Genomic DNA, 15765 nt, shown 5'->3' with positions numbered 1-15765 from the left:
GGCTGCACTGCCTCAGGCGAGGATCTGAGTCCACTTACTAATGACAGAAACACTGAGGACACACCAGATTTGGAAATGGGTGGGCCGTTCCACTGCCCGAGGAAGAGTGAGAAGGAAAATAAGCCATCAGTCTCACCTGATCCTTTTGAGGAGACACTGGAGGATGAAAAAGGATCACTGGATTCAAAGGGGTCGAGCTGAGTGAAAGGAGAGAGGAGAGAGTGAAAAGCAGTTCCTTTGTTCATCATCCATTCATTCAACCACAAACTTTCTTGACATCTATATGCACCACATCTGCTGCCCAGGCTTGGGGAGGATATAATGATTTAACTAAATCCCGGCAGAGTTAAGTCCCAACAGACCAACCCCTCCTGCAGATAACACCTATAAACACTCTGAACTGGAAAAAAAAAAAAAAAAAGTCATCACCTGAAGACCCAGGAAGTGAACCAAAGCAGGAAGACTTTGGAAAAGAATTGAAACTTGGCAGAAAAAGCAGTACAAGATTGAGTTTTCCGTTTTTTTTTTTTTTTTTTTCCCTGTGGTTGTTTTTATCTTGGCCGCACTGCTCAGCTTGCGGGATCTCAGTTCCCCGACTGGGGATTGAACCCGGGCCACGGCAGTGAAAACACCAAGTCCTAACCACTAGACCAGGAAACTCCCGAGCTTTCCCTTTTGACAGCTACAGTCTGAGCGTATGGGGGAGCTATGACTCCAACAGAAAACTCACTGTCTTTCTGGACTGAAGCTCAGAGGAGGGAGCCCCAGGACAACCACAGCCATGAGAAAGGGATGCGGGATCTAGAAAGGAGAGGCAGAGAATGGGAGCCCCAAATTCCATGACAAGCTCTGTCCACGTCTCAGGCTCACCCCTGCACTGTGTGTGGGTGGGCAGACTCAGAGCAGCCTACAGCTAAGGCCACAGGAATGAAACCACAGGTGAGAGAGGGAGAGTTTACAATACGAGTCTCACCAAGTTAGCTGCCTGCTGAAATAAAACCATCCACACTCTTTGGAGGAATGCAACAGAATCCAGTCTCCACAACAGAGCACTCACAATGCATAGAATATATTTTTAAGTTATTCAACATACAGAGAGAACCTGAAAAATGCGGTTCTCAAGGGAAAAGACAATCAATGGAGTCCATCTCAAGATGACCCAGATTTTGGAATTCTCAGATGAGGGTGACTTTAAAGCAGCAATAACTGTGTTTAATGAGATAAAGGAAAAAACACTTAAGATGAATAAAAAGACAGGAGATCTTAGTAGAGAAATGGAAACTATACAGAAGAAACATGGACATTCTCAAACAATGTAAAGTACAATATCTAGAATAAAAACTTCACTAGGTTAGCTAACCAGCAAATGACAGAAAAATATAAGTGAAGTTGAAGATAAATCAGTAGAAATTACCCAATCTGAAGAAAAAGGAGGAAAAAAAAGAATGAAAAGAAACAGTCTCAGGGACCTGTAAAGACAATAGCAAAAGGTCTAACATCTATGTAACTCGAATCCCACAAAGAGAAGAGAGAGAGAATAGAATAGAAAAAAATTTTTTTTCAAAGAAATAATGGCAGAAAACTTACCAAATTTGGTGAAAGACATAATTTATGGATGTAAGAACTTCAGCAAACGCCCAGCAGCATAAATACAGAGGAAAACATATCCAGACCCTACACAAACTACTAAAAAGCAAACGTAAAGAGAGGCTCTTTAAGGCAGCCAGAGAAAAGAACATAACTATTTTTTCCTCTTTAGAATTCATACAGTGGATTAAAGCAAAAATTAAAACACTGTCTTATGGAGTTTAATACACTTAGATGTATTACATTCATCGGACAACTATAACAGAGATGCTACTGTTTGGGGGAGGGTGGATAAATGGACCTATATGATTACAAGTTTTCTACATTTTACATTAAGTGACATAATATTAATTCCAAGTAGCCCATGATAAGTTAACAGTGTATATGGTAATCCTTAAAGCAACCTCTAAGAAATAATGAAAAAAGGTATGGTTAAAAAAGGCCAACAGATACCAGAAAATGGAATTCTAGAAAACATTCAAATAATCCAAAAGAAGACAGAAGAAGGGGAACAGAGGAATAAAGTACAGAGGATAAAAGAAAGTAAATAATAAAATAGTAGACTTAAATCCAACCATATCAATAATTGCATTAAATGTTAACAGACTAGACACTCCATTTTGAAGGCAGAGATTTCCAGACTGGATAGAAAAGCAAGGCCCAACTACATGCTCGACACAAAAGACATCCTTCAACTCCCAGACAGGTTGAAAGTAAATGGATGAAAAAAGATATATCATGCAAAGACTACGCATAAGGAGAATGAGGTGGTTATTTTAATATGTGATAAAAATAGATTAAGACAAAGCACCAGAGGAAAAAAGGAACCCTTTATAATGAAAAAAAGGTCACTGCATCAGGATGACACAACAATCATGAATGTGTAGGCACCTGAAAGAGCTTCAAGACACATGAAGTTAAACTTGACAGAATTAAGGAGGATATGGACAATTCTGCAATCATAGGAGAAGATTTTAACACCCCTCTCTCAGCAACTGGTAGAGCTTACAAACAAAAACCATAAAAACAGATGACCAGTCCTGTAACAAACCATAATGGAAAAAGTATATATATATACATATATATATATATATAATATGTATACTGAATCACTCTACTGTACATGAGAAACTAACACAATATTGTAAATCAACTATACCTTACATTTAAAAAAAGGAAAAAGGGGGAACTCCCTGGCAGTCTAGTGGTTAGGACTGGGCACTTTCACTGCCGTGGCCTGGCTTCAATCCCTGATCGGGGCACTAAGATCCCGCAAGCCACATGGCGTGGCCAAAGGGAAGAAAAAATAGACAATCAGAACAACCACCTTGACCTAACTGGCATTCACAGAACGTTACACCCAACAATGGCAAACAGACATTCTTCTCAAGTGTACAAAGCATGTTCACCAACACAGACCATAAAACGAGTCTCAATAAATCTAAAAGGACCGAAAACATACAAAATATGTCCTCCAATAACAGTAGATTTAGTTAGAAATCAGTATTATAAAATACCTAGGGGGAAAAAAATGTATCTCGAAATGAAACAATATACTTTAAATAATCCAGGTTCAACAGAGCATTCACAAGGAAAACTGGAAAATATCTCAAAATGAATGACAATGAAGATACAACATATCAAAATGTATGGAATGCAGCTAAAGCAGCACCTCAAAAGAAATGCATAGCTTTAAACACTCATATTAGAAAAGAAGATCCAAGATCGATGACCTAAGGTTGTATCTTAAGAAGTCAGAAACAGAAGAGCAAAGTGGGAGGAAGGAAATAATGAAGAGAAGAAATCAGTGAAATAGGAAACAAACAGCAGAGAAAATTAACACAGCCAAAAGTTGACTCGAGGAAGAGATCGACAAAATTGATAAACGTAGATAACACAGACCACCAACACCAGCAATGAAAGGGGGGTGGATCCCGTGACAGGTCTTGCAGATAGAAATGTTACAGGTTAATCCCTGCCTTCAAGGAGCTCTGGGGCCAGTGATACATACCAGTAGGTCCATGGAGAAGTGAAAAACTAGGGAATGGGTAAGGTGGGGACAGAGATGCCGCCTAGAACGTGAAGGAAGGCTATACATTGCCCTCACTTAGACACAAAAATTCTCTATTCAATCACAAAGCTACTTTTTGCTTTTTAAATCCTCATTTACACCAATTTAAACCAGTCTGTTGAGTCTAACGTGCAAAACGTATTGTTTACTACTTGCTGGGGGGCAGGGGAGCATACTAAGTGCAGCCAGGCTGTGGGTCTGGACTTCCTCCTGCCATGGCGGGGACCCACTGAGGCTGGCTGATGCCAGTGTCACCATCAGTGCTTTGCACTAGGAAGATGGCAGGAGCAGTCACATGGAAACCTGTGGGAGCGTGTGGTGCTCTATTTTGTCTTTGTTGGGAGGTGGAGTGGCACTGGGGGCAGACGATAGAGCAGAGAACCCAGCAGGTGGGCCTGAGCTGAAGTAAAGGGGCACAGAAAGGGACAGAGGAATGACAGCTCTTCAGGACACAGCGCGCCCTGACTTGGGCTCACTGGACTGCTGGATGTGACACCTCGCTTCGTGGGACAAGCCTCTGTAGGGATAGGCAGTAACGGTCACCTTGCTAAGCAGTAACGAGGCTTGGCCTTCGAGCCAGCCCCTGGGGAATCCCCTGGCCTTGCACAGCCCTCATTCGTCAGGCTTAGCACTCACAGTCTGAGTGATGGAGGCCCTGACTCGGTCCACGGAGGGTGGGGAATGGAAAGGGCTGCCTTCACACACGCAGAGTATGCACGTGGGCAGCACCAGAAGGCAGCCTTTCCGGGGTCACTCACCTTTGAAGGTAAGGAAGGGTTTTTCGTGAATGGGTCTGAGGTAAATGGGTCGTTCTTTGTCTGTTTCTTAAAGAAGTCGTCGGGGGCAGAGCCATGGAATGGGTCGTTTTCTTTGAAAGGATCCCCTCCGAATGGATCTAGGTGTTTTGGAAAGAAGAAAAAAAACGCCCCATGAATAAACATTATGCCTAGTGAAAGAACCCAAATATAAAAGAACACACAACTGACTGGCACTATTTACATGAAAGTCTAGAAAAGGTAAAAACCGCAGTGGCAGAAAGCAGGTCAGTGGTTGCCAGAGACCTGGGGGGGTAGGGGGTGGGGGAGACCAGGGAACCTTCTGGGATAATGGAAATGTTCTCTCTCTCACACAACTATACACATTTGTCAAAACTTGTCCAGTTCTGCACTTCAAATGGGTGAGTTCTGTTGTGTGTTTATTATACCTCTCAATAACACTTGATTTAAAAATAATATGAACAAACAGATAATATGAGTAAATCCATAAGGACAGAAAGCAGGGGCTGGAGAGTGGGACTAGGGAGACTGCTCATGGGGACAGGGTCTCCTTTTGGGGTGATGGAAATGTTCTGGAGCTACACAGAGGGAGTGGCTGCATAACACAGTGAATGAACTAAACGCCAATGAAATGTGGTTAATCTGTGTTATGTGAATTTGTTAATTTTGTGTTATGTGAATTTCACCTCAATAGAAAAAACAAATACAAGGGAAAAAATTAGATAAATAGGCAGCATGATCCCAACACCACGCCCAGGGTGCGTTCATTCTCCTCGAATGTGGGGTGTGGGCCTGGTGACTAGAGGAGGGGCAAGCCACCATCACCGGCAGGGAACAAGATGCTAGGTTCTTATGCAATGCGACGCTGTCCTTCCCAGTCCACTCCCTGGCATGTGTGGGCAGAAGTGCCACCACATGTGGGTACCAACGGGACACCCTGATGCCACCACAGGTGACACAAGCGGGCACAAGTGTCCAAACAGTGGCCTAGCTATCAGGGGCTTCTTCTCTAGTTCTAGTTCTCATTATGCTGTGCGACTGGCAAGAAGGGGCACCAGACTGTGAAAGGGAGGGACAATGGAGGTTCCTTCAGAAACTGACCTGGCAAAGGAGGCTGCAAGGTGTTTCCCCATTTCCCTCAACCTGAACTAGGAATGGGAATATTCTGAGAGCCAGTCCACAAAATGTTTCTTTTAACAAAGGCTTTTTTGTTTTACCTGTTGAAGCCGTCTGTTGTTCAGCAAAGGGGTCGCTCTGGAACGGGTCACCTGGATTTAGAGAAGAGAGGACCGTTCAGGTCTATGGTAGAAATGACCTTGGTAGAGCAAAGTGGGGAAGCAGGGGCAGCCACTGACTAAGGCAGTTTGTCATGGCGAGGACAACTAAGATAAAATGAAAAGCATTGTTGGCTGCTCAGTACAGGCCTAAGTCAATGAAAATGTAGGGCAAGCCTGAATTCACTCTCTCTTTCTACACAGTGCTTTACTCTCCTGTCTCACCCCCGCCCCTCCCCGTCACTTCCCAGGGCTCCAGGAACCTGGGACCCTGGAGCTGCCCCATCCTCAGCCGCATGGTACATCTGAGCTTCGGGAGCTGCCTGACTCATCTCTCAGAACTAAGGTGCTTCCACTCCAAATCTGAAACTGGAAAGGCACTCCCTCTGCCCTCTCCCTGCCCTGGCATTTTTCTCAGAAAAGTACAGATAGCCTTCTTGGAAATACTGTTTTGCTCTGCAAAAACTGAAGAAACTTAGGAAATCTTGTTTCTAGAATTCTTCTTAGTTATTCTTGACTCGTGTGTGGATCTGGATGAACTCACCACGTTAAGACCTTAGATGTTTACGTGGGGATCTGCTGTTTACTAGGTGGTTCCATAATCACTACTACATCTGATTATCAATCCCGAGAGGTGGATGGGAACTGAAGCATGCAGAGTCTCAGGGCCAAGCAGGCCGCCCTTGAACGTGGATGTCTCTTGGTGAGCCTGAAGCTCTTCCCACCCCCTCCCCTCAACACCACAGCTCTTTAGATAACCAGATGGGGTGAAAAACTCAAGAGGCCCATTACGCTCAAAGAATTTCTTTCCTCCTAACTGTTCTAGTCACTGGACAACCCTAGGGGGCACAAAACAGCCTTTCAATGATAAAGTGGGTGCCAAATGAGATACCTTTGAAGGGATCAGCTCCTTTAAATGGGTCAGATTTGAAGGGGTCTTCTGCCTGAAAAGGATCCGGATGCAATTCTTGGGCGTTGTTGCTAAATAACAAGGCTTTATTTTTGAAAGGATCGTCCTATAATTTTGTGAAGAGACAGGACAGGGATTTAATTATTTCAGATTTAAAGCAAAGTATAGAATTCTATACCTAACTGGTATATTTTCCCTCTAAGTGATGTGACCCTAAAGAGAGTAATTTTTTTTAAAAAACATAGAAGATGGACTTTAGTTAATGATAACATGTCGACAATGGTTCATTAGTTATGATAAATGTACCGTACAAGATGTTAATACCAGGAGAAGCTGGGTGTGGGGTACATGGGAACTCTCTGTACCATCTCTGCATCTCTGCAACTTTTCTCTAGGTCTTCTAAAATTTAAAAGTTTATTTAAAAATCATTGAGTGGAAGCAACCCAAGCGCCCACTGATAGATGAATGAATAAGCAAAATGTGGTATCTACGTACAGTGGAATACTATTCAGCCTTAAAAAGGAAATTCTGACACATGCAACACAGATGAACCCTGAACACATTATGCTAAGTGAAAGAAGCCAGTCACAAAAAGACAAATATTGTGTAATTCTACTTATATGAAGTCCCTAGAGACATCAAATTCATAGAGAGAGAAAGCAGAATAGTGGGTGCCAGGGACTGGGGGAGGGGGGATGGGGAGTTGGTGTTTAATGGGTATGAAAAAGCTCTGGAGCTTAGTAGTACAATGTGAATATACTTAACACTACTGAATTGTACAATGGAAAATGGTTAAGATGGTAAATTCTACGTTATGTGCCTTTTACCACAATTAAATTAAAAAAAAAATCGAGTCAGAAAAAAAGTCATGTTTTTGGAAATGTCAGAAAGAAAATGTAACGAGCCACCAACAACTGCAGCTAGAGGCCTTGTTCAAAGGTGTGCCTCCCTCAAACACCTTCTCAGAGTGTGTTACCTATGTGGGCATTTTAAAAAAATGCCCTTTCCACACCAAGAAACATGCTGGCTATTTACATCCTGAGAGGAAATGAGTGCTTATGCAGTTAGAACTACTAGAGCATATGCAACACTTTGCATTTTTTTTAAAAAGTGCTTATTTCTAGAAACAAACAAGAATATTTAAATCAGAAGGGAAAAAAACTTGCTTTTGAAGAGCAAGTTTTTATAGTGGAAAATGACCTGAAAGGGCTGGGGAGAGGTTTCACAGTACACATAGGGACGGTGTACTTGGTTTAGAAATACTGAGATATTTTGGTTAATGAAGACACACCCTCAGTGAAAACATGAAGGTTTCACTATGATATTAAAAAGCACAACATCCTCACTGAATCTGGCAAATGTGTCAGCATCCTCGGGGCTGGCAAACTCAGCCATTATTCCAACTGACCAAAACCAAATGATTAAAGAGCTGGGCTTCCGTGAAAATACAGGGCAATGACGTCAAAGGTGCCAAAGGAAGATTCCTGACAAGGCTCCTACCACCCTGGGCCAGTTGACTTCAGGGAGCAGGACGGATCTCAGAGGCACCAGGCTAACAGGAAGCCCAAGGCTTCAGAAGGACTGACCAACACCCCTGCCCTCTGATGAATACGGAACAATTTTCCTTACCTGAGAAAGATTATCTGGAGCCTCCAACCACAGGGTTTCCCAAGGTGGGGAAAATAAGCCGGTTCTTAGGAAAGTAAGTACCGATGTCTGCAAGCACCGTGTCTGGCAGCAGGGCAAGGACTCAGTAAGGACGTCGTACTGCTAACTACTGTGACATGCCCGCGCCAGCAAGCACCCAATGGGGTTCTGAGACACAGATCAACGAGACGGAGAAGTCCTAATCTAAGGAAGCCAGGAGGCCGGTGTGGAAAATAAACCTCTCACACTGCAGCCCGGGGGAAGGAACGTATCTGTTCCAGAAGAACAGAGAGAGATGATGTATGAGGTGGATAAAGTAGTGAGTTAAGAATGACAACTTGGCCTCGGAGGGGAAGCTTCTATTTAGTTTTTAATTAGCATGATGTACAAACTGGTTGTGTTTTGTTTTTGTTTTTATAACGTTTTCAATTGCCACTCGGAAGACTGACAAATAACAGTGGACAATGGCAGAGAAGAGACTGATCCTGGGGGGTCTGGCCCCCGCAATCCCTGAGCAGAAAGTCTGAAATCTCTCTCTCAGGAGCAACTGTTTGCCTGAGGCAGCAACCGCTCCCTCCCCTTCAAAGGAGAAGCCTAAGAAGACCCCGGCAGGATTCGTGTGGTTAGGGTAACCACAGGTGGTTTGGATTCCATATCACAGATCCAGAGCAGAAAACTAGATTTCCCCTGGTGCAGAGAGGCCGTAAACTCCACCATCCACTGACCTCCTGCCAATGAGCACGGAGCAATCTGCCCACTTGGGAGATGCAAGTGCAGCAGCCAAGCACGGGGTGAATGATCCCACCTGTGGCAGAGGGAGCAGAGGGAGAACACCTCGAACAATGAGTTCTGGTCTTAATTACTGCACTTCTTGGGAAACAGACATGACAATTCTGAAAGGGCATCTAGGTGACATTCCTTCCCTTTAGATGGGGGCTAGGCAGTGGTGTGCTGGTGAACCAGCGCTCTGGGGGAAAAAAAAAAAAAAGCCCTGATTGTTAGCCTCTGCCAATTCCCATGGTGTAGCTACTCCCACCATGGTTGACGTCCAGTTACCAAAGGTTGAATAACAGCTTACAAAATTCCTATTTAATAATCGGCTCTGGAGAGTCAATAAAACTGGCTCTAGCACTCCAGGGGCTGGATGTGACAGACAAGCCCATCTTTCATGATGAGTTCTCGGCGAGACTAAAGTCTGGGATGATTTATTACCTTCTCTCTAGTAGACCGGTTGGCTGAGTGCTGACTCCAAGGACAAGAGGCCAGTATTCTCATCAGTGGATGACAGATAAGAAATAAATACGGCTTTAAGAATCCTGCCGTCTTGGACAAAGTAAAATCATGTGAGCCTAACACTAAAGTTAGTAACTTTAGTAAAACCGTCCAGACTTAGAAAGTTCTAGATGCACCTCTTTGGTTACACTTGTTCTCAAGAAACTGAACTTCTCACTTTCATCCCCCTCAAAGAGAACTAAGAGAGGTCCTTCTCCTCCGGAGCAGTCCTGAAATGTCCAGGAGTAAACAAAAAGCCCTCTTCAAAGTGTTTATTAAGAAATGGAAACAAACCAAAAAGTGCTTTAAAAACTGTATTTGTACAAGATAAAAAGTTTTTCTCTCAAACACTGGTTTTGAGTTTCTACGTAACATATGTGACGTCGACGTTTCAAGATGAATTGACTATCATGTAAACTTTGCCCGCTAATGAGATGAATAAAAATAAAGGTAAAAAAATCTGTGGGGGGCGGGAGGGGGGAGGGAAGTCCCACGCTGCTTTCAAACTGCCACTTCATTGTCAACTTTTTATCCAAGGAAACCAATCTTATCAAAGCCTGCGAGAGGGTTTAAAAGTGAGCTGTTCCATGAACTAAGATGGAACAGGGCAAGCCAAGAGCCGTGTGAGGGTACCAGTGACAGACGGAAGAATAAGGGCAGGGCTATGAAGCTGAAACGCACACTCTGAGACAGACAGCCAAGCAGGAAATTCTGCCTCACGTGGTTCATGAAGAAGGAACGTTCACAGTCTCTATTTAGACGGTAAAGCTGACAAAGCTGACAATGGGCCCAGGAGCGGATACGGAATTCACTCGTTTACAATTCCCTGAGGAAAGGAATGTGTGAATGGCAGAGGGAGGCAGTGCCGGCCAGAGACAGGAGACAGATGAGAACACCAACAGCGTCTTCTGCAATCCAGGGGAGGAGGCGTAAGCTTCCCCATAAATCCTTGGGACTGAGTACTTGGCTACTGAGAAAAGAAATGTGTCAAGAAATGCACAGAAAGAGCCGAGTCTCACATGAAGAGAGACAGAGAGGCTGAATTAATACAAGGAGGGGAAGGAATCCATGAGGCAAACAGGGCCAGGAGCAAGAGCCTGGGACAGAGAGATGGCAGTGCAGGGCGCGCGGTGAAAGGCTTTGGGAGCAGAGCACAACAAAACCACCGAGACCAACAGCGTCCCACTGGCTCCCACAACGGCACAGAGATGCACAAAGACACTCTCCTCAGCCAGAATAAACTGCAAACGGCACACGCCAGGGCCCAGGGCTGCTATGGTCGGCGGACTCTAGCAGGAACAAAGGACAAAGTAACACTGCTGGATGTCAGCAGCCTGAGGGCCTGCAGAAACCTAAGTAAGGCCAACGGCCCCTCACCAGCACCCCCAGGGTCATGAGGTTTGAACCCAAGTGCCAAAGTCTCAAGATTTCAGGAGAGAGGCCAATCCGTAGGTGTCACAGCAACACCCCAGGAGGGCTGTCATTGTTCTTCATCTTTACCTATACGTGTGATTTTCAAGGTGCTCCTTGTAGAAACACAGAAACACACACACACACACATTCCTCCAACCTCCCAATTAGTAGGATGTGGGGTTTCACAATGTGTGAGAGTTGATCCAATTTTGGTTAAGTTTGGGAAGCCCTCCAAATTTGGGTGATCAGCTCACAGAGATGGAGGTCTTTACAAACTGGTCTTAGAAAGGATTCAGGCCTATCCTTGGCTTTGTCCCAGACACCAGGATGGAGTGTGGGCCCGGACGCCAGGCTGCAGGGCTGGTGGGGACACGCAAAGCAGCAGCGAAAACAAGAAACACCCTGCACTTGAACAGAATCAAGGCTGGCAAGTGCTGGATCAAGCGGACAGGGCCTTCTCTGATCCCAATGTGGGGCCTGATTCCGGGACCTTTACATTTACATTTATTCAACCTTTACCATGGCTCCAAAACCGCCCCTCTCTGTCAGGGAGACGCCCTCGCTCAGCTCTGCTAAGTTGGTCAAGCTGGAACCATGGGCCCCGTCGAGCACCTCGTCATACTGCTCCAGACTCCTCTGGGCTTCCTGGTGGCTTTCGTGCAGCTGGGAAAGCTTGCTTCTTGCCTGTACAATAAAGACATCGTCGGCATCAAGTAGGGTCTAGGAAAAAAGTATTAGGCAACACATTTTTTTCTCCTAACATCCAACCCCAGACGATTCACACTGGTAACTGAATTACCCATCTACAGAGTAGACAATCCCTGTTGCCATGTTTACGAGACTCGAGACTGCTTGTAAACCAAGACGAGACCCTTCTGCTGCCCCAGGCGGTCCCTGAGAAAGGCAAGTGGTCAGACATTTGTTGACTCAGAAGGAACTGAAATGGGACAAAATCCAGATTCACAATCTATTCAAAGTGATATTCAGCGGTCACTTTCCTTTGTGGGATTTTATCACCCCATTTGAGCCTCCTTGCTCCTGGAGGAGGCACATGAGGCCAGGGGAAGGAAGGCAATCTGTGACATCAGACAGACCCCAGCTTTATCTTAACTGTCTCATAGGCACTGGTGATCTAACCTCTCTGTTTCCTCTTCTCCAAGATGGAGCACTGGAAATGACAGGTAAAACCCCTCTTGCGGTGTCCAGCAGGGTGGGCCTTAATAAGCAGTAGCTATCATTTTTAATATCATTATCATTATCACTAACATACATTTATGTCTCAGCTCCTATCTGTTTTATAAATTCCAAAGGCTGGGAGGGAAAAGACATAAGATAACCCTACAGGTATTAATTAACAAAAAAGCACAATATATGGTATTAAATCCCCGAGATTTGAGTTTGTGATCAACTTTTGCCAGTAAACTGGCAAAAAGAGCAAAGAGATCGAGTCAGTCAAAAGAAAGGCAGCACGAACACGCATTTAGATATTGCCAAGGTCAAACAAACATCACCCTCACTCTGTAGGTGCGACACTCGAGGGCCAGCAAGGAGGCCTTTGGCCGTTACATACAGGGGAGCAGGAAAAGAGCTCTCCCTCTGCTGGTGGGCAGCGGCCACAGGCCTCAAAGGCCTTCACCCCAGAGCAGGACAGGGAGGGGTGCCTGGACAGGGGCCCATGTGGGGCGATGCTCCTGAGAGGATGGGGCCTCCTCGGTGTGCTGGTCTTTGAACTATCAATACATGGGGACAGAGGGGTGCTGGAAGGTGTCTTGGACTCTGTCCCTCTTGCTTGTACGAGGACCAAGGCTGGGGAGAGCATGTCCTGAACCCAAGGCTCTCTCCAAATGAGTTAACTTGATGTCCTCACCCAGACCCCGCCCGCTCCACAAAAATGATGTGCACTCAGGTGGGGAAGTGGAAGGCCGGTGAGGCAAAGCAGACACCACCAGGCCAAAGTCAACACGATGGTGGAACACACGCTGGGGGTGTTCTCAGCACTTCACCTTCAGGCTGAATGAAGGCTTCCAAGAAGAAAGGGAGGTGGGTGAGAGCAAAGAAAACAACTACTGCGGCGCAGACACCTGGGACCGCCGGTCGCACACCCCTCTGTGACTGCTCTGCTCGTGGCAGCCACCCCACTTGGCAGGAACCCCAGAAACCCCCAGCCACAGCCAGTGGTGGCAGGCCCCGCCCCACCCCCCCGGAGATACCTGGTTGATTTCGTCTTGCGTGGATTTCAGGGACTTGATGATGGTTTCCAGTTGAACTTTCCCAGCCTGAATGCTCTGCTCCAGCTGCGTCTCCTCCTGCTGCAGTCGGTTCAGCTCAGATTTGGCCCGGTTCAGGTCGTCTTCCTGGGACTTGAGGTCGGATTCCTGAGACTGGATCTGCGTCTTCAGTGAGGAAATCTGAAATGAGATGAAACACGACTTCAAGGAAGAATTCTGGCTCATGTTCTTGAAACAAGCTGACCCAGGGAAGAGGACACCAGCCTGAAAGCCAGACGCCTGGCTTCCTTTACAGGGACCCCTCTCCACACCTGGGACAAGCATAGGCAATCTGTCTGTCCCCTGGGGCTCAATGTCCCCACAAGAGGCCTCAGACCGGATGTCTGCTGAAGCTGCAGCCTCCCTTGTTTGTAACAAGCAGCTAAGACACCAGGGGAGGGGAGACACGTGCCCACACCGTGCTGTGGGGCATGGGTCAGAGTGGTGTGCACACACGGGTTCATGCTTATACATGTGACATGGCAGATGAGACTGAGGTCAGGCCACAAATGCTTGGACACTTTTCCACATGATACGTTCAACTACTCTATTAAACCAGTAGACGTCTCAGCCTTGAGCTGAGAGGGTCATGGTGAGCTCAGGGAAGTCCGTAAGAAGCCTCCTTCCCCTGCTGGGCTCAGCGGGGAGACAGGGGATGATGACTTACCATCTGGGTCTCATCCTGGCACTTCTGCCTGACGTCACTCAGCATGTCTCGGAGCTTGGCCTTTTGCTGATCCATTTCGTCGAGGCGGTCTTGGGCGTCCTGTTTCTGAGCTTCCAGCTCTTGCAAACTGCTTGTTTCCCGGTCTAAATCATTTTGCAATTCCTAGGGGAGGGTGGCATGAATTTACTCGAGACTTGTTCACATGGGGCACGTCCAAGCTAACACTGTCACAGCCTGGGCTGGAGCCCCCAAGATGTCCTACAAAACCGCACACTCCACAGGGAATACCACACACATCTCAGTGTGGCGGCCCCCGCTGAATCTCTCACTAAGTCCCTCAGCAAATATTTACTGATGGCCTAAGAGAGGCCAGGCACCAGGAGAGGGGCTGGGTTCCTGGCAAGAAGAGCTCTCCAGTGACATGTGGTCATCACTGGGGCGGGAAGGGCATCACCCAGACACAAATGAACTGAGACGAACATGGGACAGCATGGGTCAGACTGCCGGTCAGAGTCACGGGGGCATGGGGAGACCATACTGATGCTGCACAGGTGGGCAAGAGCTCAAGGAAGCACCACTTCGATGGACCCAAAGGACGAGCAGGTGGTAGCCAGGAAAAGAGCCAGGAATGTGAAGAGTGGATGGGGCCGCAGAGGACCCCGAAGAGAAGGGGGTGCCGTGCTCCAGCTGGATCAAAGGAAAGCGGGCCGAGAGGACCAGAGGCCGTGCCCCACAGGCCATGCCAAAGACGGCACTGGCTTCTGCAGTGGGAAGCCCCTGCGGACATCCAAAATGGGAGCAGGACATGATGATTCTCAGCTGCTAAAGCTCCTCCACGTGGGCTGTATCTAACGAGATGACCAGTGCGGGTGTCTTCAGACTCGACTGTTAGACCTCTAGGGAAAGGATCCTAGAGGGGGATGGCGCAAGTGAAAACGTGCAATGTTTGTGATGGCAAAATCTGTCAACAATGCAAATTTCCACAGGCGGAGTTGGCTGGACTTATAGCACAGCCCACCCTGAGGGATACTCCACCTTGTAACCGAGTTATAATGTGAAATGAACGAGGCATGCAGCAGAGCACACGTGTGAGGCACAGTGTGCATTTGGGCAATTAGGAAGGGGGGGAATATGCACAGACGTCTCTCCTTACACACACACACATGACCTTTCTGGAAGGCCTCATGGGAGCTGATGGTCTACACCTCTGGGGGTACAGGGGGGAGCAGGAGGCGTCCATTTTCAACCAGGCGAATGTCTTATGGGATGTCTTACCTACCTGTAAGATAGATAACTAAAGCAGGGATGGGATGGGAGGGGAGAGCATGGCCTATGGGGCTGACAGTGGGGAGGGGACTCAAGCTGGGGCCGAGGGAGAGGTGATGGCAGCCTGGGTGAGGTTGTGGCCGTGGGTATCAAAGGAAGGGGCGGACTTGAGGGGACTGTTGGGCGGTCAGGGAGGACAGGAGTGGTGAGGCCAATCCCCAGGGCTGGCCGGGGCTGCTGGTGGCTGACGTCATTTCAGAAGAAAACTCGAAGGAGGTGCAGGGTCTCCCTCTCCCTGCTTTGAGGACAAAAAAATCATGGCTCTCTCTCTCCTCTCTCAACAGCCAAAACACACCTCTGAGCTATTCTGGGGGGCTAGGTTCTCTGCTCCCCAGTCTCCTTGCCCCTGACCTTTAAGAACAGATCTCAAGCCGGACAAGTTTGGGAGAGCTAACAATGAATGTTTGATAGGAAGCTAATGGCAGAGTAGGGAATGTGGGCTTGCCACATCTGAGGGAAGGACAAGTGATGGGGGAGGGGGAGACGAAGGAGGAAGGAGGGTCAGGCCCAACGTAGCCATGGAAAATCCCACGGGAAGACGACCTGCCAGCTTC

The 15765-nt window shown here is 46.9% G+C and overlaps 1 protein-coding gene across 3 annotated transcripts in view; it reads right to left on the bottom strand.

Annotated features, from left to right (window-relative positions):
* The window catches only part of EPS15L1 (epidermal growth factor receptor pathway substrate 15 like 1), a gene marked incomplete at its 5' end in the record, with an annotated part of 99612 nt that overhangs the window by 28706 nt on the left and 55141 nt on the right, over window positions 1–15765 (bottom strand). For 2 of the 3 annotated variants that reach the window (XM_079703768.1, XM_079703769.1), the window contains 7 exons: window positions 137–197; window positions 4417–4553; window positions 5652–5702; window positions 6601–6724; window positions 11471–11635; window positions 13162–13359; window positions 13886–14047. In XM_079703768.1, coding sequence (XP_079559894.1) covers window positions 137–197; window positions 4417–4553; window positions 5652–5702; window positions 6601–6724; window positions 11471–11635; window positions 13162–13359; window positions 13886–14047 — 898 coding nt within the window. The remainder of the gene's footprint in view (window positions 1–136; window positions 198–4416; window positions 4554–5651; window positions 5703–6600; window positions 6725–11470; window positions 11636–13161; window positions 13360–13885; window positions 14048–15765) is intronic. The other variant, XM_079703770.1, reaches the window with a different exon arrangement.

Source organism: Hyperoodon ampullatus (assembly GCF_949752795.1).
Source record: "Hyperoodon ampullatus genome assembly, chromosome: 4".
Taxonomy (NCBI): domain Eukaryota; kingdom Metazoa; phylum Chordata; class Mammalia; order Artiodactyla; family Ziphiidae; genus Hyperoodon; species Hyperoodon ampullatus.
This window is presented reverse-complemented; position numbering and strand designations above follow the sequence as displayed.